The sequence below is a fragment of the Mixophyes fleayi genome, chromosome 3 (genome assembly GCF_038048845.1).
Source record: "Mixophyes fleayi isolate aMixFle1 chromosome 3, aMixFle1.hap1, whole genome shotgun sequence".
Classification (NCBI taxonomy): domain Eukaryota; kingdom Metazoa; phylum Chordata; class Amphibia; order Anura; family Limnodynastidae; genus Mixophyes; species Mixophyes fleayi.
This window is the reverse complement of record NC_134404.1, coordinates 330218177-330244209: the sequence shown is the minus strand read 5'-3', so window position 1 is coordinate 330244209 and position 26033 is coordinate 330218177. Positions and strand designations below refer to the sequence as shown.

The window sequence follows — 26033 nt, the reverse complement described above, 5'->3', positions numbered from 1 at the left end:
TTGCACATATGCATTGTGCGTATCCGGCAGTGTGTTCTGTCTGTCTGCATATGCTAGAGCGTACTGATACCCGTATTCAAATGGAAACAGTTCTTGAGATCCGTTTGTACTTGAATAGGGCCATACGTGCGTGTAATTTATGTTTGTTTTTAAAAAAAACGTAAATTGCATTCATTTTGCATTTTTTAATCTGGCCCAGCATATAGACTCATTTTCCTCACCAACTATTCTTCTAGTGCTGCTAGGCTTTACCACTCCCAACAATAGATGCAGGTTACAGAACCCAATACAAAAATTCTTCTACTAACATACAACGTCATTAACAAAACTGAAACAACATATTGTAGATCTCTTCACTTGTAGCACTGTCACTTTCTAGAAACTCAGTCCCTCCACTCTGCCCAAGTTCTCATTACTTGCTCACATTCCCAGTTAAAAGACTTTTTTCAGGCTGCGCCCACTGTGTGAAATTTCCGCCCTCATATTGCAAAACTTTCCCCTTTGTCTGTTTGATAATATCCGGTTTTATTACTGTGTTTATTGCCAATTGTAAAGCGCTATTATGCATGCTGGTACTATGTAAATAAAGAGTAATAATAGAGAGAAGATGGCAACAACAGGAAGAAGATCAGTGTCTTACTACTTTTGGGAGGCCCATTATGACATGTTAGCTGTAAATGAATGACGAAAATAATGCATCAGTGTGGAACACCACAATAGAAAATGGCAGTAACTACCATGCGACAGGAAGTCCTATCAATTCTGTAAGATTTTGCAGATGAAGATAGGAACTGTAGACATACGATAAAAGCCAAACTTTATTAAGTTGCTAGAAGCCACATTGGCGGCTTCCATGTTACGGCTATCCTCTTCATAAAACTTGGACTTTATCATATACAGTATATTGTGGGCCTCATATATAGTTGGATGCCTCCAAAAATTACTCAATTATGTGATTATGCTGAGTTGGACATATCTTTGTTAAATGCATCTGCTGCATGAAGATACATTTGAAGCCTATCATATGCAATAAGTATATGATATGTTTCCAGAGTATCAGCTTATGGTACATAAGGATGACTGGTGTTTTAATACATAATAAAAAAAGGAATATAGTTTTTTTAAAGTGACATGTTCCCTTCCCCCCTGGACTCATTGTGGTAATTGCAGTGTGTGAGTTTTTGGAGTCTGAGAAATGCACTCTGATTGGTTAGTATCAGTTATACCACATGTGGGGTATAACCAGTATGAACTACATTGAGACATTTTAAACTAAATATGAAAAAATTGGTGAAATCTATCTTAACTATTTGTATCCCAGCACCCACTGGGCATGGATGCTGGAAGAAGCCATGGTGTGTATATATATATATATATATATATATATATATATATATGTGTGTGTGTATATGTGTATGTATGTATGTATATATATATATATATATATATATATATATATATATATATACATACACACACATATACCCCTGGTGTTAATAACTTGCTTGCACCTAGATAAAGCAGTCTGGTGACAATTGGTTAAAATGCATTATAGTATAACTTAATACTATTTAAATTAATCTTTGTTATGACCTTAATATATCTCTATTGTTTTAACAGGTGATGAAATTCACAACATTACCCACTTCAAAAGGATACTGTATCAAAGTCAAGAAAGCAATAAGTGGGTGTCAGTGGATGGTCTGGTCCCATTTTCTAGCTACACTGTTGAAGTAAATGCATCTAATAGCCAAGGTCATGTGACCAGCGACCCCATCACAATCAATATGCCTCCTGGAGGTAGGTTCAGCTGTGCCAATGGCTTTATGCATATATCAGGTTGCCCACGTGTATTTCAAACATAGGGATTCATGCATCCTGTATGACTAGGGATACCATCATTTTGGAGGCAAAAACCCAGATAACCAGGTAAATTGAAATTTGATCAGACTAAGCGATGCTTCATGTTGAGTTCTGGGGACAGTAGAAATCTATTCTCACTAATCGTATGAATCATTGAGCATCAGTAGTCTGAATTACATGAATATTTGCAAAATTTGACCTGGTAGAATGTACTCCCATCAATAGGCAAATTGCACCGACCCTTATTGGCAACAAGAGGGGGAGGGGGTCCGGGGGAAAGATTTGTTCTCCCGGGGGTCTGGGAGTCTTGTGGATATTCCAGGAGAGCAGGCAAGTAAGTTTTAAAGGTACTTAACAAATCCCCACCCCATTGGAAGACATATTGCACCAACCACCCCTCATTTGCCAGCTTGTTCCACAGATACCCCCCCCCCCCTCTCCATAATCTAGAATTAGCTATGCTGTCCTTATGCAGCCAAAGCTGCAGATGGAGATTTTACCTGCTGTGACTGGATCACTCATAAATAACTTATGGTATAAATTTATTTAAAGGAAATAGCGCAAGGCGCTTATTTATATAATTGCCAATGCACTTATTTTTTATATTGTGTATATTTTGGTACAGGAAATACTTATTTCTGAGACCAGGGGAAGAAATTTGTTTCTTGTTTAGCGTTGCTAGAGGAGATGCATTATTTCTGGAGGTATATATCTGATACAATAAGCCTTTGTGGATGTAAGTCTTTTGTGTATTGTGATGTGAGGAAATGGCTTGTTTGGGGTTTGTACCTTTCTTTGGGGAATGTGTATTCTGCAACTGTCTGAAGAAAGTTTTCATGTTAATTACACCCTTTGACTTGCTAGTAGATTTCCTGCCTTTGAAATAAGATGCAGGTTTTTAGGATATCACAGATAAGTGTAAATATTGTTAGCTTTGCATTTCAGGTAAATCCATGTTTTGGTAAACAGGTTGCTTCCTGATTCTAAAAATAGCTCATGCCTCGAGGGGCTGGCTTACCCAGTGAGGCTGTGTTGAAATGTGTATAAAAACATCAGTGTTTTGTATTCAAAGTTGTTCTTCTGATTTCATCTAACCTTAGCACTGGTACCTCCAATCAGTGTGACTGCAAATAAGACTTGCTTGAAAATATCTTCCATGCTGAAAATCCTGTGACCTACAGATTAGACCCTATATCTAATCCGGCTGTTTCTGAGGTTTGGATCCAGATCTCCAGCACCACCGCTCTCCCGCTACCCAGCAGCTGGCCAGTGTGATAGGCCAGGGGCATCCATCCACAGCACCCTGATCCATAGTAAGCGGTCAAGGGTACCAGCCCAAGTGTACCAGCATGGGAGTACACTAGCAGTGACAGTTACCCAAAAATAACGTGGTTCTGGGCGTCATTAAGGAGCCCAGTGATGGCAGCAGGCTCCTCCTACTGCGGCAGGAGGGGCGTATTCAGAATAACGAAAGGAGACGGTGACAAACTAAGCCCAGCTGATTCCCTGCATCAACAGACAGGTTGGCATATGCGGTCCATCTTGTCACAATTGCGCTCCTGGGCACGGGGCACAGGGACGCCACTGTGAGCAGTCTATGAGCATCAGGAAATGACGGTGTCTCTCACAGGCAGTGAATGCTGCATCTGGAAATCCTGGGTATACTGCGGGTGAATGGGACAAAATTGATTTACCTTCATTTCTCCTTGCAAGCTTGGAGGGGGTGAATGGTGATGGAGGATAGCAGTCCTATGCAGCTAAAGCAATCGAGATATATTTAAGGAGACCATTGAATGGTAATGCATGATTGTCAAATGCATTAACCAACATAACCAAACCATGATTTAAACCTAAAACGAGTGTAATTTGCGTTTTTTTTTAAAGCGCACATAAATTGGGCATATGCATGTCCGTATTCGCCTACAGGCAGATCTGAAGAAAAGTCTCTTGTTGAATATGGGTCTAGGTTCGCACTGCATTGACGGACATACACTTCAGGATATGTCCAATGTGGAATAAAAAGTCCAAAAAGAATGCACAGATAAAAAAGTATTCAATGATTGTCACCTGTTAATAATAAAAAAAAGTGTGTTTTTTTTATTTTTCCCCCATGAAATACATTAGTCACGATTTTATTAATGTCTACTGTACATAAAATGCATTTTTACAAATGCTCTTGATTGCAAACGAATTTTTTAGCATCCGTACACAGCCGTCATCACTAGTAATCAACACTTACACCCAACCTGAGATACCCAAAGCTTGAATCAGACGTTGCTGTGTGTGCTTGGGTTTGGCACACCCTTACTATACATTGACTATGTGCATACGCCCATTGCGTCTCCATTCCACCCATGAAATTGTAGTCTGTCTTAATTGTCCTGTACACTCTAAGATGAATTGCATACATTTGCATTCTCTGGTGTATAGTTAGTTTCTGGACATGCGCAGTGCAAGTTAATGCAAAATACGGCATGTATCAGCATTTATCTTCCTTAATGAATCAGGCCCATTAAGCTTATCGCGGAGAAGATCACTGCAGAGATTGTGAAGTTAACAACAATTAATCTGCCAATCTTATCACTTTATTTATTCTCTCTTCAGACGACTAAGAGGTATGATTAACTTTTAAGCGTAGACTTTGCACTTGTGCCAATCTTGGTTGTAGACAATTATGAACTTCCTCTGTTTGATTAAATCTACTCCCCTTACAAATTCTGTTAATAGAATTTGCAGTTGCAGCATCCAGGAGCAATTAGTTCTATAGATTGATTGTAATTTGAGCGAAACATCACTTTATTATATTATTAAATATGCCTCAGCCAAAAGAAAAACATTATTTCTTTTTACAATACTTGTGACATTCAATCACTGTTCACAATTTGCAATCATAACACAATTGATTGAGTGGGGGTGGGGGGGGGAGGGGGTTATTCACAAACCACTAGACCAGTGGTCAGGGAACAGGGGTAAATTACCCAAATGGAGTAAAATTTAATTCCTGGGGGTAATGCTGCTGATTCACATGCTGTCAATTGGATTGTAGACCCCTTTAAATGTGAAATTGCTGTTGTACCAGAAGAGCCTCAAGGTTTGGCAGAGGCACTTCTTGAGCTTTGATACTATAATGAAGCACGTATTGCATTTGAAAACAAAGCAGATCTGTCATATTTTTGGATGTCAACAGCTGCAAAGGCATTCAAAACTGCACATGAGGAGGCAGTCAAAAGTGGCTGCCTTTTGCAACCATCTACATTTGCGAAGAAGAATTTTCCACTCTAACGAACATAAAAACAAAGCAGAGAAATTGATTGGACGCTGAAGACTGCATCCAAATTGCTCTGACATCAAAATGCCCCAATATTTATGCTCTCGTATCAAAAATGAAGCAACATCATTTCTCCAAATCCTGAAGTTTTGAGGTTGAAGCTTTCAAAGAAATTTTGAATAGATTCAATAAAATTTTGAATTCCAATAATTAATAATATATAATTTCCTTCCTTTCAAATCAAGGGGGTAACGTCGGCGTATATAAATATATTTTGGGGTAAAAGGTAAAATAGTTCCTTGACCCCTGCACTAGTCTCACAAGTCACAGTGCCTCTGTATGTGAGTAATTGATCCTGTATTAATGGTTCAATGCATATGCATTTTTTTTTCTCATATTGAACACATAAGATGCTATTTATAAAGCTCAAATGCTGGTACCTCTAAGGAGTGCAAGGAAAAATCTGCGATGTTGCAGAGCCGCGGCGTAGCTTTCAGCCATTCCGGAGGAACTCCGCTGCACATCTATACTAGTGTGTCTCCAAAACTCTCCAGAGGTGCATTGTGTAAAAGTGTAAACGTGTAAATCAGTAAGACATAACTCCTATCACATTAGTACCAACCCTTGCAATAAAAAATCAACTTTTCACTTTTTCACCTACAATACTACTCGTTTAGTCACAGTTATGGCTTTTCTTAATCATAAGAGTGAGGGACATTGGACCTGAGTCATTAAGGAGAGCAGGACAAAAAAAGGAGTAAGTGTGATCCTGGACATGTTACACTGCAAGGGGTGCAAATTACTTTATTATTTTACTTGTAAAGAAAATACTGGCTGCTTTTTCATCTAGGACACATAAACTTGATAGCTTTATTTTTGCACTGAAATTTAAAGTTGATCTAGGACATGCCTTATCCCAACTATAAATCTGTCCCCATATTTTAAATTTACCCCCCCTCCAATGCAACATGGTTTTGCTCAGGTGCAAAGTTACCCCTTTTTTATGCTTTACTCTCCTTAATGACTCAAGACCACTGTCTTTATTACATGGAGCAATTTGATGTGTTGAACTTTTTTATATGTTGCACCTGTAAGTGTAACAATGAGTAAGAAAACAGATCCAATTAAAAGCATAGGACAACACCCAAAGACGGACATCTGTTTAATGGTCTCTCTACCCCCTGTATCTCATTTCAATGATCTTACTCAGCAAAGGTAATTCTGTCTCCTGTTATGCTCAGAAACACGGGGTACATTGTCTCTTTGTGCTTCACTAAGATCGTCTTCACTCCACCCAACTCTCTCCCTCTGGCTGAGTAAGCTTCAACTCCTGCACAAAAACCGCCACCGTACAGTCGCAAGGAAGTGATGCAAACCATCCACTGCGCTATGCAAAGCAGCATTGGATCCTACATGCACCTTAAATTGAGCTAGTGTATCTAGCTTTCCACAGAGGAGCATGGCCTCCTTATTGATGAGCATCTTTGTTCCTATCCTGCAGTAATTAGGAAAGTCGTAACTATAACCCTACCGTATTATCTGCATCATGTTATTAAATACAACTTAACATGTTAAGGATAAAATGAAAAACAAGTTTTAAGTATATACTGATTTTTACATAAGATGCAGAAATGATTTAAAATGTTAAATGTGTTTGTGTAAAACATATATAGGATCTGGGAGGCCCCTTGGATAGAGAGGATTGGGATGAAATAAAGTCCAACACGACCTCTAGTTCAATCTGTGTGAAGCTGAAAGAAAACGCCTATAAGCTTCTTTATCGATGGTACTTGGTCCCAACCAAATTACAAAAAATCTTTCCGGACTCATCCAGCTCATGTTGGAGAGGATGCTCGTCGGAAGGGTCCTTCCTCCATATCTGGTGGCAATGCCCCAAGCTTGCCTCATTCTGGTTGGAACTACGGGACTTCGCGTCTCAGATTCTGCAAGTTGACATCCCATTCTCTCCCAGATTTTTCCTTCTCCCACTTGGAATTCCATATGCTACTAAACATCAAACAAAAATGTTCCGTCACATAGTTTCTGCGGCACTGTGTCAAATGGCCACTAATTGGAAACAACCCACCGCGTCTACTATGCAGACAATTATTAATAGAGTTTGGCACTCATACAAAATAGAGTTTATGACATGCATAATGCGTAATACTTCTAAATCATTCAATAAAGTCTGGGCGCCATGGATATCATTTTTTCAAATCCAAACTCCTTTTGTCCTATGACTCCTCTACAACATTCCACCTGATATCCCTCCCTAACCCATTACCACTCCCCCCGCCTCCCCACCTCCCCCCACTTCTTTTCTATCTATTGCTCTGCTTTTTATCTTTTCTTCTATTGGCGGTTTGCCACTCCGCCTCCTAATCTATCTTGCTCACTTTTCTTTAACTAGCCTCTCTTTTCTGTTTCTTCTCTCTTCTATCTTTATAGTAAAAATTTGGTCAAAATCATGACTCTTCTCATTATGATATACACTGATTGTATTAATCCCTGAATATGTATAATTCGATTGTAACGGATTTTGTCTTGGACTGATGCTCATTATTGACCTTTTCAAAAATAAAACTTAAAAAAAAACAAAAAAACATATAGGATGCATCTTTCATTATATGTGTATTTATAGCCATTTTACTACCTTAATATATTGAAATAAAACCAAATGTTTCCTCTAAATGGGAATTTATGGGTGTTGATATTGACTATAATTGTAGAACACATGCAGATAATTCATACATTATAATTGTAAGTTGCATGATTCCATTGAGAGAGATCTTTACACTGCATGATATTTTACACTTTTACAGTAAATAGCAGTAGTACACACCACTTTAAAGAGTAACTCCATTCAAAATGATGTTACCTAATTAAAATTACTATTATAGGTGCACCAGATACTTGTAATACTACTTCTGTCTGAAATCCTCTGTTAAAAACTCAGAAATACAGTACTGTTGGTTCCAGACAGGTTTTGAATAAATTGCCTTTTTTAGCATTGCTTGTAACCATATAAACAAACTTAGGTGATTCCAGACAGAAGTTGCATTTCAAGTCTTTGAAGTTATTTCCCAAACCCAGTCCTCAGGGCTCCCTAACAGTGCAGGTTTTCCATATCTCCTTGCTGGAGCACAGGTGTATTCATTACTGGCTGATACATTGTAACAGATCCACAGGTGGTCCTAATTATGTCACATGTGATAAGGAAATCCTGCACAGTTGGGGAGCCCTGATGACTTGGTTTGGGAAACCCTGATTTAATACCATTTCCTTTCATCTTCAGCATGATTCTCAGAAAAGTTACTCTGTCTATGGACCATTACAGTTTTGAGACTCTATATTTATAATCTGGGTCAGAGACAGGGATCTATCCATTTTGACTCCTGTGGTACCAAGATTAAATATATTCAGAGAAAGGAAGCTTACGACACTTGGGTTCCATGTGTTAAACGTTATATTTTACCCCTAATCTGTCCACTGCCGTTTAACCCTGAACCTAAACCCCTAACCCTCTGCTAAGTTTAAATAATGGTTTCTAACACTAACTACTAATCCTAAGGTGCAGCAGTCAGCAACGTAAACAATTATATTGCTCCCTGCTGAGCCATTGCGTTCTTGAGCAATTGCTTCTCTATTTTGCAAACATTTGCTTTGTGAGGAATTGTGTGCCTACAAGTAAAGGACATGCTCCACAAAAAGAAAAATTAGGTTATTTTTCCAGTTCAATACATTTAATACCTGATGCCATTTTCAGTTTTACAAATTATAATTAATTACTATGTTTGTGTTATGTATTCCTATGTCACTCAAATAACGTGTTATGTAAAGAACTCTGAATACAACCTAAAATATTCCACAGATGATGTTTTAGCAGCTACCTGTAACTATATAAGCAGTCAAATATTACATTATAATTTCTATAAATCTTAATAGTCTTTGTCTATGAATGAAACATTAGATATTTATTTCCATTTTTGTTTCCACTGAATGCATAGTTTATATAGCAGTTGTAATTTTTATTGCATTTGGCACCATTGTAGCCTTTTTTTATGCTAGAATCCTGGCATCCTTGTTAGAAAACGTTCAGGTACTTTATCAAATGCAGAATAATTGCGGTTAAAACACACATTATAAAGGACAGCTGGAATGTTTGCTTTGCTGTTTATTGCTGTTAATAAAGTTACTTAATTTTTGAATGACACTTTTTATTTGATGACCTTGTGATCAGTTAATCATATAGATCATTAGTTAAGTTGTCTGTAGCTCATGCTGTCTTTTATTTAATGACCTGGATGTAGATTATCATCATTTAGAGGAATCATGCAGAAAGCATGTGGCATTAATGTGAATAGGTGTTTTTAGCTAGATTTACATTATCGCTGAGTTATATTAATACAAATGGTCAATGATGTCTTCTGTTCCGGCATGATCATATCAAACGGAATAATAAACCAATGTTCAAGAATCGAGGAATCTTTGTAATGAACCTCGTACATTCTTATTCATGCACCGTGCTCTCTTATATCATCATTGATGTGAAAATTGGGGTCTTGAATGAAGGAATATTGTGCACTGTCCATCATGTTTTAATGTGTTCAGACAAAGAGTGAAAATTAAATAAGGATGGAAATTACTTTAAATTACTACAGCTAAATATCACAAATAGAGACAATATATACTAACAACACAGTTAAATATAGCAAAAGTAGTACTAAGGCCCTATCATCATCATCATCATTTATTTATATAGCGCCACTAATTCCGCAAGCGCTGTACAGAGATCTCATTCACATCAGTCCCTGCCCCATACAGAAGGCGTAGGATAGAGTGAGAGCATTTGGGCAGGCAAATGTACAGAAGTGAAAAAGGAGGGTGGTAGCAGTGTTCAACAAAGCTCCATTGCTAATTGTCATCGGTGAAATCCAAATATACTGGTCCTTGTAGACTTTTTGTCAGAATTTGCACCAAAAAGTGTAGGGTGTTATATACACCCAAAGACAAGAACTCCATTGCTGAATTTGTAATTGCTGAAATACAAATATAATATACTAGTCCTTGCAGGCTTTTTTTCTGAATTTGCACCAATAAATGTAGGGTGTTATATACACCCGAAGAGAAGAGCTGCATTGGTAATTTTGTCATTGCTGAAATACAAATATACAAGTTCTTGCAGGCTTTTTTTTTTTAATTTGCACCAAAATCTATTGCACCAAAAACTGTTATATACACTTTTGGCTAGGAATTACAATGACTCTTTTTAGTGCATTGTCTGGCACCCTGGATTGGTGTGTGTCTGATAGAAGCATGCATCCCGGGGGGGGGGGAGGGTCAGCGCTCGTTGCCATCTATTAGCTGTAGAATTACCTCACTTATCCAAGAAACAGGTGGAGCGATCAAATGAACCATAACTGGTTTCATAATCCAAGGATAATTCCATCTTGCACCACTTTTCTTTTCTGCCACTGCTGTGTGCCAATGTGTCCTAGATGTGCTAGGAACTGCCGTGTGTTTGAGTCATTGCTCTGTCGCTTACCATCCAGCCAGGTCGCTGCAGTATTTGGCTGAAAGTTTATGAAAAGCATATTGTGACCTGTGAGGTGGTCAAAATTGAATGTAAATCACTGGAATTTAGTGTTAGTGAGGTCAATAATAAAGTAGGTACAAAATAATACCTACATTATGTGATTTTAGCCCAAAAAATTGAATTTTGGAAGAAATAGCTAAACAAAACCAAAACCAAAACCCACAAGGGCGGTTTTGTCAAAACCAAAACCCGAAGGTAATCCAGATCCAAAGCCAAAACTAAAACACGGGGGTCAGTGAGCATCTCTAATATATATATCTACTATATAAATGCCTAGTGGCGTGTGTGAAAAAAACCCAAAACAAGCTGCAGCGCCACCTGCTGGGTAGAGTTATACACTGACCTATATATTTCTTGAAGGAGAAGTGACAGTTGGGAGTGTTTGGTGGTTGCCGGGGGTGACAGTGGGGAGTTTTTAACACCTTAAGTAACTTGATGAAGGATGTGGCGATGAAGATGAAGGATGAGGTGATGGAGAAAAAGGATGAGGTGGTGACATGTGGACAAAACCACGTTAAAAAAGGGCGCTTGCGTCGGGAAGTAACGCTCTTCCCCTGAGGAGGCCTGGCCTAGGCCCAAATGCATGACAAGAACCTTTTTAACACCTTAAGTAGCTTGATTTGACTAGAATGCATGAGTATCATGCACGGGTTAACTTGTGTGTGTATATATATATATATATATATATATATATATATATATATATATGTATGTATTATAAACCTTTATCCTGGAGCGTTTTGCAGCCAATAAGAAGATTACAATTCTGTATTTGTGTTTGTATTTGGCAATCATGGAGTTCAGCATTCCTTTAATAACAGGTTGACATTGGTGATGTCCCTTAATTTGCTTAAATCTAATTGGCTCTTTTATCAGTCAAACCTGTATGGATTGGAGATTGATCAGGAAGGGTTAGCTATGGCTGTGCATGTAGTTAAATAATGGAACCACAAGTTGAAAGCATTGTTGCATAATAATCAGCAGAACGGAGAGGAACAAATGATTCGGATGGAAGGAAAATAGAGAAGTTTTGCCGGCTGCTCAAGTTCAAAACAAAGACATTCTGCCGTATATAAATTTTAAATACGCTTCATTTTGCCTGAAGACTAGAAGTTTTTTTTTACATTTTTTTTATTTTATTTTTAAGGTGAACTGAAGTTCTTTCTAAAACAGCATCAAAGAATAAAACGGAAAACTTAAGGAATAAAAATAACAAGTTTGAATTAGTGGATATTTTTTGAAAGGATATTTCTGGGAGAAATTAGGAAAAAACATTTGATATGTATAACTATATATATATATATATATATATATATATATATATATATATATATATATATATATATATATGTATTGTAACAAAGGGAGGCATTTATCTAACAAGATGCAGAGAAAACATACAAGCAGAGTAAGACATTGGCGCAGTTATGCACCTAGACTCAGGTTAAGCCGAGTAAAGACTTATGTATAGTTTAAAGTTTTGTTAACTTACATGATCTCCTCTCAGCAAACAGACAGGGTGTGTCTGTTAGTGCAAACAGAGCCAGTGATGGGCGTTTTCTCTTAAAGAGAAGGTGGGTGTGTCACCTGTCCATCAAGCTAGGGCTGGGGGAGGAGTATCGGGCATAAAAGCTTGTTTGTGTCATTTGTGCACTGAGACCAATGCTGGGGAAGCTGGTTGGTCTTGAGAGAGCTGAGCTATGTCTAGCTAGCGTTTAGGGTCTCCAAGAATTGCTGTGAAATCTGTCAAAACATTTTACCATCCTGACAATAAAACTACATAAAAAGGAAGAAGTTGTTTGCGTGTGCTTCTGCAGTAGCGGACTCTTGCAACAGTATATATATGTATTGGCTTCGGGAGATAGGGAGCAACGGGGCCCTTTCCTTTTTGGAAAGGGTCTAAAGGCCCAAGCCCCCAGCACTGTTTTGCATTGCACTGGGTGATTGGAGCACCGCACCTCGGGCTTCAAAAAAAAAAATAGGGCCTGACAATCCAAAAGGGCTGACTAATCTGCAGTCTAGGGCGAAATATTTTTCTGGGTGGGAAAGGAGGGGGGTAAAGGCAAGCAAGTCTTTGGTTACTTGTGTATAATGCCCCTGATCAGCCCACAAATTCAAAGATGTGACAAAAACCCCTGTCACCCCCTCCCTGTACATGCATACACCCAACACCCCATCATAATATTTTTTTCTCTTACCGCATAATAAGAATCTGCTGAAAGCAGGCTTAGGAGCAGTGACAATTATATACCCATTATTTATATAATAGTGACTAGTTCTTACAAGGGGGTATTTTCCTTTTTTATGTCCTGTCTCTTCTACCAGCTATCTGTATTACCTGCCTTTACAGTGTCAATTATAATGTTTGGAGTGTGCATTTATGATGTCAAGATGTTGTACGTTTTTGTTTTGTATATTCAGGACCAGTGCTGTATTTATTCCTCATTTGTTCCTCATTAAGGGCCGCTCCTGCAAAAAATAAATTATTTGTTCATTCAATAACAATTTTTCTTTTAAAACAAATCATAAAATAAACTTTAATAAAGAAAGTAATACAAATAAATACAATAAACTGCATGAAAATGAATTGGCATATGAATACTATAAATAAAGAATATTTAACCTACTGTGCCCCCTCCCTCCTTCATCACACTGTGCCCCCTCCTTCATCACACTGTGCCCTCATCATCATCACTGTCCCCCTCCTTCATCACATTGCTGTCACCTTCATCACACTGTGCCACCTTCTTCATCACCTTCTTCATCACATTGTGCCCCCTCCTCATCCTACTGTATGCCCTGCTTCACTGTGCCCCCTCCTCATCATACTGTATCCCCTCCTCATCACACTGTGCCCTCTCCATTATCACTGTCCCCCCTCCTTCATCACATTGTTGTCACCTTAATCACACTGTGATCCCTCCTTCATCACATTGTGCTCCCTCCATTGCTGTCAGCTTCATCACACTGCACCATCTCCATCATCACTGTCCCACCTCCCTCATCACATTGTGTGCCCTCTATCACATTGTTGTCACCGACATCACACTGTGCCCTCTCCATCATCACTGCCCACCTCCTTCATCACATTGTGCACCATCCATTGCTGTCCTCTGCTCTGGACAGAGCAGGGGATTTTTTGGGGAGATTTTGATATAACATAAAAAAAACGCTGCACTCACTAAAATATTTACAAGGGATGGCAGCTGTGTTCTTGTCTTCGGCAAGGCCAGGAGTTGGATCATTTACGTATTTTGGGATAGATTTACTAAACTGCGGGTTTGAAAAAGTGGAGATGTTGCCTATAGCAACCAACCAGATTCTAGCTGTCATTTTGTAGAATGTGCTAAATAAATATCAACTAGAGTCTGATTGGTTTTCAACAACATCTCCACTTTTTCAAACCCGCAGTTTAGTAAATATATCCATTGGTGTCAGTCATTGTGAACAGTTATAGACAGCAGTTAAAAAGTAAGAAGGATAACAGAAGGCAGGAATTGGTCCAAAGTAGCATAAACGCTGAGGTTGTCTAAACAGAGAAAAATATTGAGCGTAGCAAGAGTTAACTTAGCATGGAAGGTTTGGGTGAGGCTCAGCCAATCAGTGTTAGGGCTTAAAGAGGGGCTATAGCTAGGGAAGGATTATAAGGACAGCTGGTTACAGATAGTTTTCTCTTGTCTGTCTGGAAAGTTCCCCTCTCACCCAGGCCAATTAGTGAGAATACCCCTTTGCAGTTATGGGGCAACGCTTGGTCGGGCGGGCCTCAGCTAATGAGCCAAATGGCGTATATTTGGCCTCTAACGCTTAGAAGTGTCCCAATATTTGGTTCAAAGTTTACAACTTATGAGAGTGGTCTAAGGCTGATTGGTCTGCTTATATTTGCCACAATTAAATAAAACTAATCTTCAAATAAATTTCTGAGCTTTCATTTCGCCAAACAAGTGTCTTGTGTGGTTATTTATTTATAGTGGTAAGATAAACTTTGTTAGGTGTAAGAATTTTAAGAAAGAAACACATCAACCGCTAAGCGGATTAATGGAACATAACAGAGACTAATAAACTTTTTTTTTTATTTAATTGTTCTAGATCTAAATTTAGGTAAATATCAATTTTAACTATAAGGTAACTGAAAAAAAGTTATAAATCAAATATAATGTAAGGTAGTTCTGGGATAATTATATAAAAAAATACTAATATAATAATAAAAGTAAGACATTTTTACACTATTTAGTGACCCATTTTAAAATTCTTCTTACCTAACATATTTGAAATGAATTGCCATGGGGCTTTTTTAGACCAAAAAATGGCTAATTTAGGGCCTGATACGGATTTTAACATAGCCTCTTTGCATAGCGTAAAGTGCGTGTATTCGTTCTGTGTATGCCCAAAAAAACAGACATGCCAGTGTCTATGCAAAGTTGCAAACATGAGCCATGACAGTGAACAGAGAAGGTGTTCCAACTAGAGATGCTCAGGCTCGGTTCCCTGAGAATCGAACATACTTACCAGATTCGATTACTGAGCCGATCCGGCTCGGTACTTTCGCGCTTTTTCGGATTTAAAAACGAGGCAAAACGTCATCGTTACGTCGTCGGGTCTCGAATTTTGCAATTTTTGGATTCCTTTCTAAGATTCAACATAACGGTGGGTGGGAAGGAGGGGGAGGGCGGGCCCAAGTACAATTCCATCTTGTACCATGTATCTTTTCTGCCACTGCTGTGTGCCAATGTGTCCTAGATTTGCTAGGAACTGTCGTGTGTTTGCGTCATTGCTCTGTTGCTTACCATCCAGCCAGGTCGCTGATGTATTTGTCTGAAAGTGTATGATACGTATAAAAATAGTCAGGTTCTGGGCGCTTGTAAAGGAAAGATATATCAATTTAATATGGATAGGTCCACAATACGCTCCGGCCGGAACGAGACAGCTTAGATGTGTTAAACAATTAACATGCATCAATTGACACTGCTGAAAACAATGATAATGGTAAAAAACACTACAAACTCAGTGTGATTGCAAATATGGTTAGAGTGCACTTGCAAGCTACTAAAATATGAAATGACAATTGATATGAACCGCAAAAAGAAAATGTAAGGAAATATAATGTCCAGAGTTGTAAAATAAAAATAAAAATGTTGGTGATGATGAAAAATGCAAGCAAAAATGAAATTGTTAGCCGTTACTCACATGAAGCAGGGATGTCTGGCTGTCTATAATGCAGACAGAACTTAGTAGCGGTCCCAGAGTCTGTGCTGATGAGGTTAGATATAACGTTGATTTCAATGATAAAAAGCACCCAGCAGAATGCCAATTATTAAAACAAGAATGAGGAAGAAAGTTCTTCTAGTTCCTAAAAGGAAATCCTCTCCTTCTTGTTGAAAGAAAAAATGATCCCGCTCAAATAGCGTGTGCACGCTGCGGGATATCTCCGTGTTGAGATTAAATGTATGGATATCAAAATGCCTCCAATAATGGATAGGTACCCAGCAGAATATAGGTGGTGATGATCCAAATGTAGTCCTCCTAATCCCCAATGTAGTCTCTCTCTTTCTCATAAAGTTGAGGCTAAACAGGGGAAGCGGTAGTGCCGCTGCGGATGAGCGCATACACGCTACAGGCTGGTCTCCGATGTGGATGTCTGTATATGGTAATGTAAGATGCTAGCATGCTAGTAAGTTGAATAAAACTGAGTTGAGGGACAGTCTCCAACACGTTTCGCCCGGTGGCAATGGCCAGTGGGCTTCCTCAGGGATAGTAATGTCCAACTGGTCTTCCTAGCCAGTTTTTAAAGAGATCCGGATGTGCCAATCAGCCAAGAGGCAATGGAGTAATTAAGTAATTAGTGAATAAATCTGAGTACTGGTGATTGCACAACAATCCAACAGGCATGATGGAAAAAAACAAAAGAAAACAATAGTGCACTAGTTGCAAAACAAAAAAGAGCATGTTTGAACATATATAGAAAAATATATATAAATAGATCTGGTTGCATAAATATTAATGGGTGATGTACATGGTATATATATGAAATGAACAAAAATAAATAAAAATAAAAATAAATAAATAAAAATAAAAATAAAAAAATAAAAAATAAAATAATAATAAAAAAAAATAATAAAAATAATAAAAATAATAATAAAAAATAAAAAATAAAACAATAAATAAAAAAATAAATAAATAAATAAAAATTAAAAAAAAATTGAAAAAAATAAATAAAAATGATTATAAAAATGAAAATAAAAATAAGTATAAGTATAAAAATAAAATGGGAAGCTGGCATATTATTCCCATTGTATCAATGTGTATAAGGACAAATATAGTGGATACATTATGAGTGGAGAAAATAACCCAGGTCAAAATCCACATTCAATCCTTTTGGGATCAGGGTTTTAAGATTAAAAATCCATCTCGCCTCTTCTTTTGAAATGAGGGAAATGAAATCTCCACCTCTCCAAGGTTTATGAACTTTACATATTCCTAAAAACTGAAGTTTAGTGTGGTCGTGGTTATGATGTTTAAGAAAATGAGATGATACGGTATGATTATCTAACTGATTGGTGATGTTGCGAAGGTGCTCTGAAATTCTAACATGAAGTTTCCGGATAGTACGCCCTACATATTGTAGTCCACACGGGCACTCCAACAGATAAACCACACCCATAGTATCACAGGTGATTTTGGTTTTGATCTGAAAGGAGTTACCTGTGGTATGAGAGTGGAAGTTGGTGATGGGCTTTGTTCCCTTATGAATAATAGTTTTGCAAGCATGGCACCTATTGCAATAATAAAAGCCCCCACTTTTCTTTTCCAGCCAACTCTGTTGGCATTTTTCTGCAGTTGTTTTTGGAATGCAGCACTTGACGAGCTTAGTGTTAAGCGAATCTGATTTTCTATAAATGATCCTTGGATGTCCGGGAAGGATGTCCTTCAGATGCTCATCCATGCGTAATATGTGCCAATGCTTCCTTACAATTCTTTCAAGTTCTTTATGATTGGAATTGTATTTTGTGATGAGGGCCGGTGGTAAAGGATTTGAAATGTCCTTATTTACTTTTGATGGAAGTAAGGTAGCTCTGTCCATGTCTCTAACTTGTTCGAATGCTTTATGTATTTCAACATCATTATACTCTCTTTCAAGGAATCTAGTCTTCAAAACCTCAGATTGTTCCTCATATAGTGCCAGATTAGAGCAATTCAGTCTGATTCGAGAGAACTGTCCTTTTGGTATATTAGTGAGCCATCTCTTCAAATGTCCACTAGATGCTGGGATGTACGAATTACAATCTACAGGTTTCAGATAAGTTTTAGTTTGTATACAATTGTCGACGATAGAAATGTCCAAATCTAAAAACTCAACTCTGGTATCACTAAACTGAGCGGTAAATTTGAGGTTGAGATCGTTCGTATTTAGATATTTAAGAAATTCTTGGAGTGTGTCCACATTACCGGTCCATATACATAGCACATCGTCTATGTATCTGTACCATCCAAGAATGTGTAAACTATATGGGTTGTTATGCCAAATGGTAAGATTTTCCCAATGGGCCATGAACAGGTTCGCGTAACTGGGCGCGAACTTCGCGCCCATCGCAGTCCCGCGAACCTGCTCATAGTATCCTCCATTGAACCAAAAATAGTTGTGATGTAATGTAAATTCAATAGCTTGCATGATAAACTGTATCTGATCAGTCGGGATACTTGTTTCTGTTGTGAGAATGTGCTGGACATGCTCACAGCCTGTCTCATGGTCAATGATGGTATAGAGTGAACAGACTTTACATGTCATAAGTAAATATCCAGTTTGCCAGTATCACGGAGGTAACTCCTCTGTGTGATAACTGCGGGTTGTAAAAAAGTGTCAATGTAACTAGAGAGGTGTGTAGTAAGTGAATCAATCCCAGATATGATTGGTCGGCCAGGTGGGTGAGTGATGGATTTGTGGATTTTGGGTATACAGTATATAACCGGTAGTCGTGGATGTTGAGTGCTTAGAAACTGATGTTCTGCTTTGGTCAAAATACCTTGTTGGAGAGCTCTATTGAGAAGTACAGTGAGTTCTGCTTTATACTTCTGAGTGAAAGTGTATGAAAATAATATTGTGATCTGTGAGGTGGTCAAAATAGACTGCAAATGACTTGAAATTAGTGTTATTGAGTTTAATAATAATGTAGGAACACAAAAAGAGCAAAATTATTTGATTTTATCATATTTTAGGATTTTTTTTAAAAAAAATCCAAAACCAAAACATACGAGGGCGGTTTTGGCAAAACCCAAACCAAAACACGAAGCATATCCAGATCCAAAAGCAAAACCAGTTCACGGGGGTTAGTGAGCATCTCTAGTTCTAACGTAGAGTACATAAAGGGCATGTTCACGGAATAGCGAATCAATGCAGACCTGAATGTAGACGTATATTAGACTTTTACACCTGTATTATATACACCAGCCTAGGGACTGCTATCATTGTACACTTGATGATGATGATGATGACGATTGCCAGCCCTTGCTAGCTGCTTCAGATTGGCTGATTGCGAAATCACCTCTGAAGCTGATGGGTGCTTTACTTATTGCTTGTGCTTAAATATAGTATTTTATGTGTGCATTTTACAAAAACATAAATTCTATTTTCATACGTACGGGAGAAGGAAGGTTATATCTGCTGTATTATATGAAACCTAATAGCGAATCCATGTTTTGCTATGAAACAAATGTTGGCAAAGACATGGGCAGCACAGTGGCCTAGTGGTTAGCACTTCTGCCTCACAGCACTGGGGTCATGAGTTCAATTCCCAAACATGGCCTTATCTGTGTGGAGTTTGTATGTTCTCCCTGTGTTTGCGTGCGTTTCCTCCAGGTGCTCCAGTTTCCTCCCACACTCCAAAAACATACTGGTAGGTTAATTGGCTGCTATCAAAATTAACCCTAGTCTCTCCCTCTCTGTCTGTCTGTCTTTGTCCCTGTCTGTGAGTGTGTGTTTATAGTAAGGAATTTATACTGTGAGCTCCAATGGGGCAGGGACTGATGTGAGTGAGTTCTCTGTACAGCACTGCGGAATTAGTGGCGCTATATAAATAAATGATGATGATGATATATTGTGCTTACCACCTGGTTCTTGGCATGCATCAGTGGGTGTAAGTACACCACTTGGAAATCTGGTGCATATACTACAGATGTAGAGCTTGGTGCAGATTTAGATGGGTCTGATTAACATTATGCACTAAAATATGATGTTTTGCGTGCACATTTTTGTACGCCCCAGTTGTATTCAACCTTGCATCAAGCCCTAGAAGTTAAGCATAAATCCAGCCAAACCATGTTGCACTGCAGAGGAATGGGGGATTGAAAATTTGCAAACCGATGTATAGTTGGGGGTAGGGGGGGACTAACTCAACTCTAAATAACAGAGTTAGAATAAAGCAGCCTGTATATTCCCTGCATGCAATGTAAAATTGCATTTTCCCCCATTACATCGCAACTGTCTTTAGCGCTACTTGGCGTCAAGTGACAGAGGAAAATAATGCCATTCTCTTTGTCAAGTCATATGCAAAGGATTTTTTTTGCTCATTAATATTCGCAGAATCCGTGGTTTTTCAAGTTATGGGTTATTTATTTCTTTGAAAGAAATATATGCCAGTGTTTTATGTGATATATACTAAAAACTGTGTTAAATGTAATTGCTAGTACTGACAGAATTATAGGTGAACATTTAAAAGTAAAGAATTCCAGCATAAGCAATAGAAGGGACAGGTTTGAATTGTTGTCGCTAAGTTTTTTAGATTTTATGGTTAGTTTTTTTGTTAACTTTTTTTTTTGGAATATTGAAATAGAGACATAGGGGTAAATTTACTAAACGGTGGGTTTGAAAAAGTGGAGATGTTGCCTATAGCAACCAATTAGATTCTAGCTGTTATTTATTTAGTGCATTCTACAAAATGACAGCTAGAATCTGATTGGTTGCTATAGGCAACATCTCCACTTTTTCAAACCCGCAGTTTAGTAAATCTAGCCCATAGACAATGAACAAAAAGTGGAATATCAGAGAAACAGGCACAATAGTAAAACAGTAAGAAGAAACAGCCGGGCAAAAAGATCTCAAAAACAACAATATCTCCAAGTTTTTCATGCCTTGAAACTGTAGATTTAGGATGGAAATGAATGTGGGAGGTGGAAAAGGGAGGGGGGGAGGGGTATAGTCATCGCTGGTGATGGAAAAAGCTGTATATATTTAAGGTTGTCGAAGCTTAAATATAGTATATGTCTATATATATATATATATATATATATATATATATATATATATATATATATATATATATATATACTCATACACATGTATACTTAGTATTGAACACACCAACATTTTTCTCACTGAATATATATTTAATGTGGCTTATTGTAATGAAATTTACACCAAATGTCAGCAACAACCCTTGCAATTCACATATGCAAAGAAATCAAACCATAGATGTCCATAAATTAAGTTTTGTGTAATAATGTGAAATGACACAGGGAAAAAGTATTGAACACGCTTCCTGAAATTTATTTAATACTTTGTAGAAAAGCCTTTGTTGGTAATGACAGCTTCAAGACACCTCCTGTATGGAGAAACTAGTCGCATGTATTGCTCAAGTGTGATTCTGCCCCATTCTTCAACACAAATAGTCTTCAAATCTTGAAAGTTCCGTGGGCTTCTTCTGTGAACTCTGATCTTTAGTTTTGTCCATAGGTTTTCAATTGGATTCAAGTCAGGTGATTGGCTGGGCCATTCTAGCAGTTTTGTTTTCTTTCTCTGAAACCAATTGAGAGTGTCCTTGGCTGTGTGTTTGGGATCATTGTCTTGCTGAAATGTCCACCCTCGTTTCAACTGCAGCATCCTGGTAGATGGCAGCAGATTTTTATCAAGAATGTCTTGGTACATTTTTCCATTCATCCTTCCTTCCAGCATATGCAGTATGCCAGTGCAGTGTGCAGAAAAACAGCCCCACACCATGATGTTCCCACCTCCAAACTTCACTGTTGGTATGGTGTTTTTGGGGTGATGTACAGTGCTACTTCTCCTCCAAACATGGTGTGTATTATGGCATCCAAAGAGTTCGATTTTGTTCTCATATTACCACACTATATTCTCCCAGTATTTCACAGGCTTGTCCAAATGTTGTGCAGCAAACTTTAAATGAACATGTTTTTTCTTCTGCAAAGAAGTCTTGCATGGTGAGCGTGCTTACAGGCCATGGCGTTTAAGTGCATTACTTATTGTTTTCTTAGAAACAATTGTACCTGTTAATTCCAGGTCTTTCTGAAGCTCTCCACAAGTGATCCTTGGTTCTTGGACAACTCTCCTGATAATTTTTTTCACTCCTCTGTCAGAAATCTTGCGAGGTGCACCTGGTCATGGCTGGTTTATGGTAAAATTATGTTCTTTCCACTTCGTATTATAGTCCCAACAGTGCTCATTGGAACATTCAGCAGTTTAGAGATCCTCCTGTAACCAATGCCATCAGTATGTTTTGCAACAATAAGGTAGCGAAGGTCTTGAGAGAGCTCTTTGCCATCATGAGATGTTTCTTGTGTGACACCTTCTTCATGAGAAACCTTTTTATTGGCCATCAGTTGTGGCTGAACCAGCTGGCAGGATTACTTTCTAATTACTGATAGATTTCAGCTGTTATCTTGGCTTTCCATACCTTTTTGCACATCTCTTTCTTCATGTGTTCAATAATTTTTCCATGTGTCATTTCACATTAGTACACAAAATTTAAATTATGGACATCTATGGTTTGATTTCTTTGCATGTGTGGATTGCAAGGGTTGTTGCTGACATTTGGTGTAAATTTCATTACAATAGTCACATTAGATATATATTTACTGAGATAAATGTTGATGTATTCAATACTGCAGCCTCCTTCCTCACATTGGCCCTCTCCTTCATCACAATGCAGCCTCCTTCAATACACTGTGTCCCCTCCTCCATAACACTGTGCTGCCTCCTTCATCACTTTTGCCCCTTCATTACACTACTGCCCCCTTCATCACACTGTACCCCCTCCATCATCACTTTTACCCCTTCATAACGCTTCTGCCCCTTTTTCACACTGTACCCCCTCCATCATCACTTTTGCCCCTTCATTACGCTTCTGCCCCTTCTTCACACTGTACCCCCTCCATCATCACTTTTGCCCCTTCATTACGCTTCTGCCCCTTCTTCACACTGTACCCCCTCCATCATCACTTTTACTCCTTCATTACACTTCTGCCCCTTCATCACACTGTACCCCCTCCATCATCACTTTTACCCCATCATTATGCTTCTGCCCCTTCATAACACCATATCCCCTCCTTCATCACACTGTATCCATCTCTGTTCTTTACTGACCTTTCTATAACCTTCATTCTTCTGTTTTCTTCTCTTCCTCATCTTCCTTTCTTCGGTCTTCTGGCTCCTCTCTACGGGGCTCCTCACTGACAGTGAAAAAGGAGCAGGGAGAAGGGCGCCAACTGTGTGTTTACTGGGCCAGTGGCCCAATTCGAGCTCTGTATAAAAATATATACAGCTATAGATATAGATATTGTAATAGTATTAAGGTTACACCTGTCTTACCGTGCCCCTGTGCTCTTGCACAAGCAACATGGCTATTTCAGTTTTACATAGATTAAAGATGAACATTGGGGGGCTCATGTTAAGTTGACTGCAATATGCGTTTCTGGCCTATAATACGCTTTTTTACATTTGAGCATGAACAAACCACTTTTGGAAATGTGTCCAAATCACTGCATTGTTTTAGCTTAATTTGTCCACCTAAGTTAGTATTTACAATGAGAATATTTTAATAATCGTATTTATTGGAGGTGGTGTCACGAGGAAGGTAATGGCACCTGCAAGTATTGGCACAGCTACACAAGGAGGCGCGGAGTCTAGCACGCCGCCGGTTTTCACCAGGGACCCCCGCAAGGAAGTTTGGACTTTGCGGCGAACGACGTGCAGGTCGCGGCCCTCCCAGGAAGCTACTTGCGAGGTGGCGGAGATATTCGTGGTCGTACATGCAGGAGTCAGGAACCAAGCGGGCAGATAAGGTACCAAATCAGGAAGCGAAGAATAGTCAACAGGCCGAGGTCAAACCGGAGAATACAATGCAGGACAACAGGAGGATCCAAAAGCGAGGTCAGGGAGAGCCGGGTCAGTAACTGGAATCAGACAGGATATATATATATAGGTATATATAACTAACAAACGCTGGAGGCTAGAAGAACTACTTGCTCTGGCAACCTAGTGGTGTCAGCGCAGGGTATTTATAGGAAGTGGCCATCCCTCATTGGTGGGCAGTGGTTCGGCGGTCAGACGCGCTGACCGCCGACAGGAAATCCAAATGCGCGTCCCGTTGCTATGGCGATGGGCGCACATGCGCACAGTACCGCCGGAAGTAGCGTCCCAGTTGCTTAGCAAGAGAACAGACGTCCGTCCCCGATTAGCGAGGAGGCCGGGGACGGCGTCTGATAGGTGGTGTGACAATATCAGTGTATCATTTACTTTACCAGCTGTTCAACAACAAAGTTATTGTAATTTCTCAGAAACCACCAATGGTAAATACAGTACTTGCTATTGCAGAACGTGAAGTCGATATATCCGTCTGTAAAGTAGATCTATACATGACATAGTACAATGAATGTAAAAAAAAGAAATCACTGCACAACATAGACTAATATATTTCAGCAAAATAAGAAGTTGCACTCTTAGCCTATCTTTTGCCATTTCCCGTCCCTAGTCATGTAAGGACGCAGCTAAACCTCTACAGATGGAAATCTACTGAAAAATGCTCAGCGGCTTTTTAGCAACAACATCCAGCCCGGTCCTGAATTATTTGTTGCTACAACTCAATTTCAACACTGATTCCTATATTAAACTCTGAAAGAAGATATTCGGGAATGACCCAGTTTATCATGAGCATGCATTGTGGTGCTATTTATTGTATGTGTATTCATAGTCTGCCAGGTATCTGCATCTCTCAAGTACACCCGTTACGACGACAGTATGTAGACTTTCATTTCTCATCAAAGCTCTTCATTGTACATTGATAGAGGGGAATCGTGCCGATATCCACTCTGGCAGATGCAAAAACGCCTTGACAGTTACTCAGAGGAATTGTGTGTGGATAATATTTCATGAGCACTAGAGATACAAAATAAATAATCTAGAAATACATAGAGTTCAAACACAGTCTATGTCAGAAGCTCATTTTCTTCCTTCTCTGGGGAAAGTGCATCAAGAACCATATTCACTGGCTAAGTAATGCTGGTGTAGCAAAGATGATTCCACAAAAAACTTATTTACGCCAAGTAATCATAACTTTTTTTTTACATTATATACATATATAGCGCACATAATTTTGCTGGTATAGTCAAGCTGTCCATGCATGCATTAAAATGATGGCAGTTGAAATATTCTCAGAAGTGGTTTTATTGCAGAAAAATTGTAGAGACAATGTATTTTTTCCCCATCTTATTTTCAAACAGATTAATAAACATTTCTTAACAGTAAGACATGTCAGTTCGGACACTCTACCACATTCATTTATGATTAAACCATTTTGCCAACAAAACAACATACGTTTAAAGTTTTAATAAAGGTGTTCATAAATTACATTTTCGTTTTCTTCACGGTAGGAATATGTTTCTTTAAGAGTCCACCACTTTTCATCATCATCATCATCATCATTTATTTATATAGCGTCACTAATTAAGCAGCGCTGTACAGAGAACTCATTTACATCAGACCCTGCCCCATTGGAGCTTACAGTCTAAATTCCCTAACAAACACACACTCAGACTAGGGTCAATATAATAGCAGCCAATTAACCTACCAGTGTGTTTTTGGAGTGTGGGAGGAAACCGGAGCACCCGGAGGAAACCCACGCAAACATGGAGAGAACATACAAACTCCACACAGTTAAGGCCATGGTCAGGAATTGAACTCATGACCCCAGTGCTGTGAGGCAGAAGTGCTAACCACTTTGCCACTGTGCTGCCTTCAGTGTGACTGTGGGGTTTGGAACTTTCACATAATTTAAATATATTAGTTTATATGGTTTGTTGCAGTTGAATGGTAGATGACATCTGTTTTGTTTGCTGATTCCAGCTGACGACACCGACTGGTGATTTTGTCACTAAGCCTGAGCACCAAATAGCTAGGTCAGTCCAATTTGGCCAACTAATTGACTGATAAATTGGTAATGGTCATTTAGTCCTTGAACCAATTGGCAGTAGTGACATGTATGACCAGCTTTAGCCGTGTCTACCAAGGCCATCAAAATGCCT

The 26033-nt window shown here is 38.7% G+C and overlaps 1 protein-coding gene across 1 annotated transcript in view; it reads left to right on the top strand.

The window, feature by feature from the left end:
• The window catches only part of USH2A (usherin), a 558840-nt gene that overhangs the window by 321999 nt on the left and 210808 nt on the right, over positions 1–26033 (top strand). Inside the window, exon 38 of the mRNA XM_075204257.1 lies at positions 1621–1800. Within this exon, the coding sequence (XP_075060358.1) occupies positions 1621–1800 (180 nt within the window). The remainder of the gene's footprint in view (positions 1–1620; positions 1801–26033) is intronic.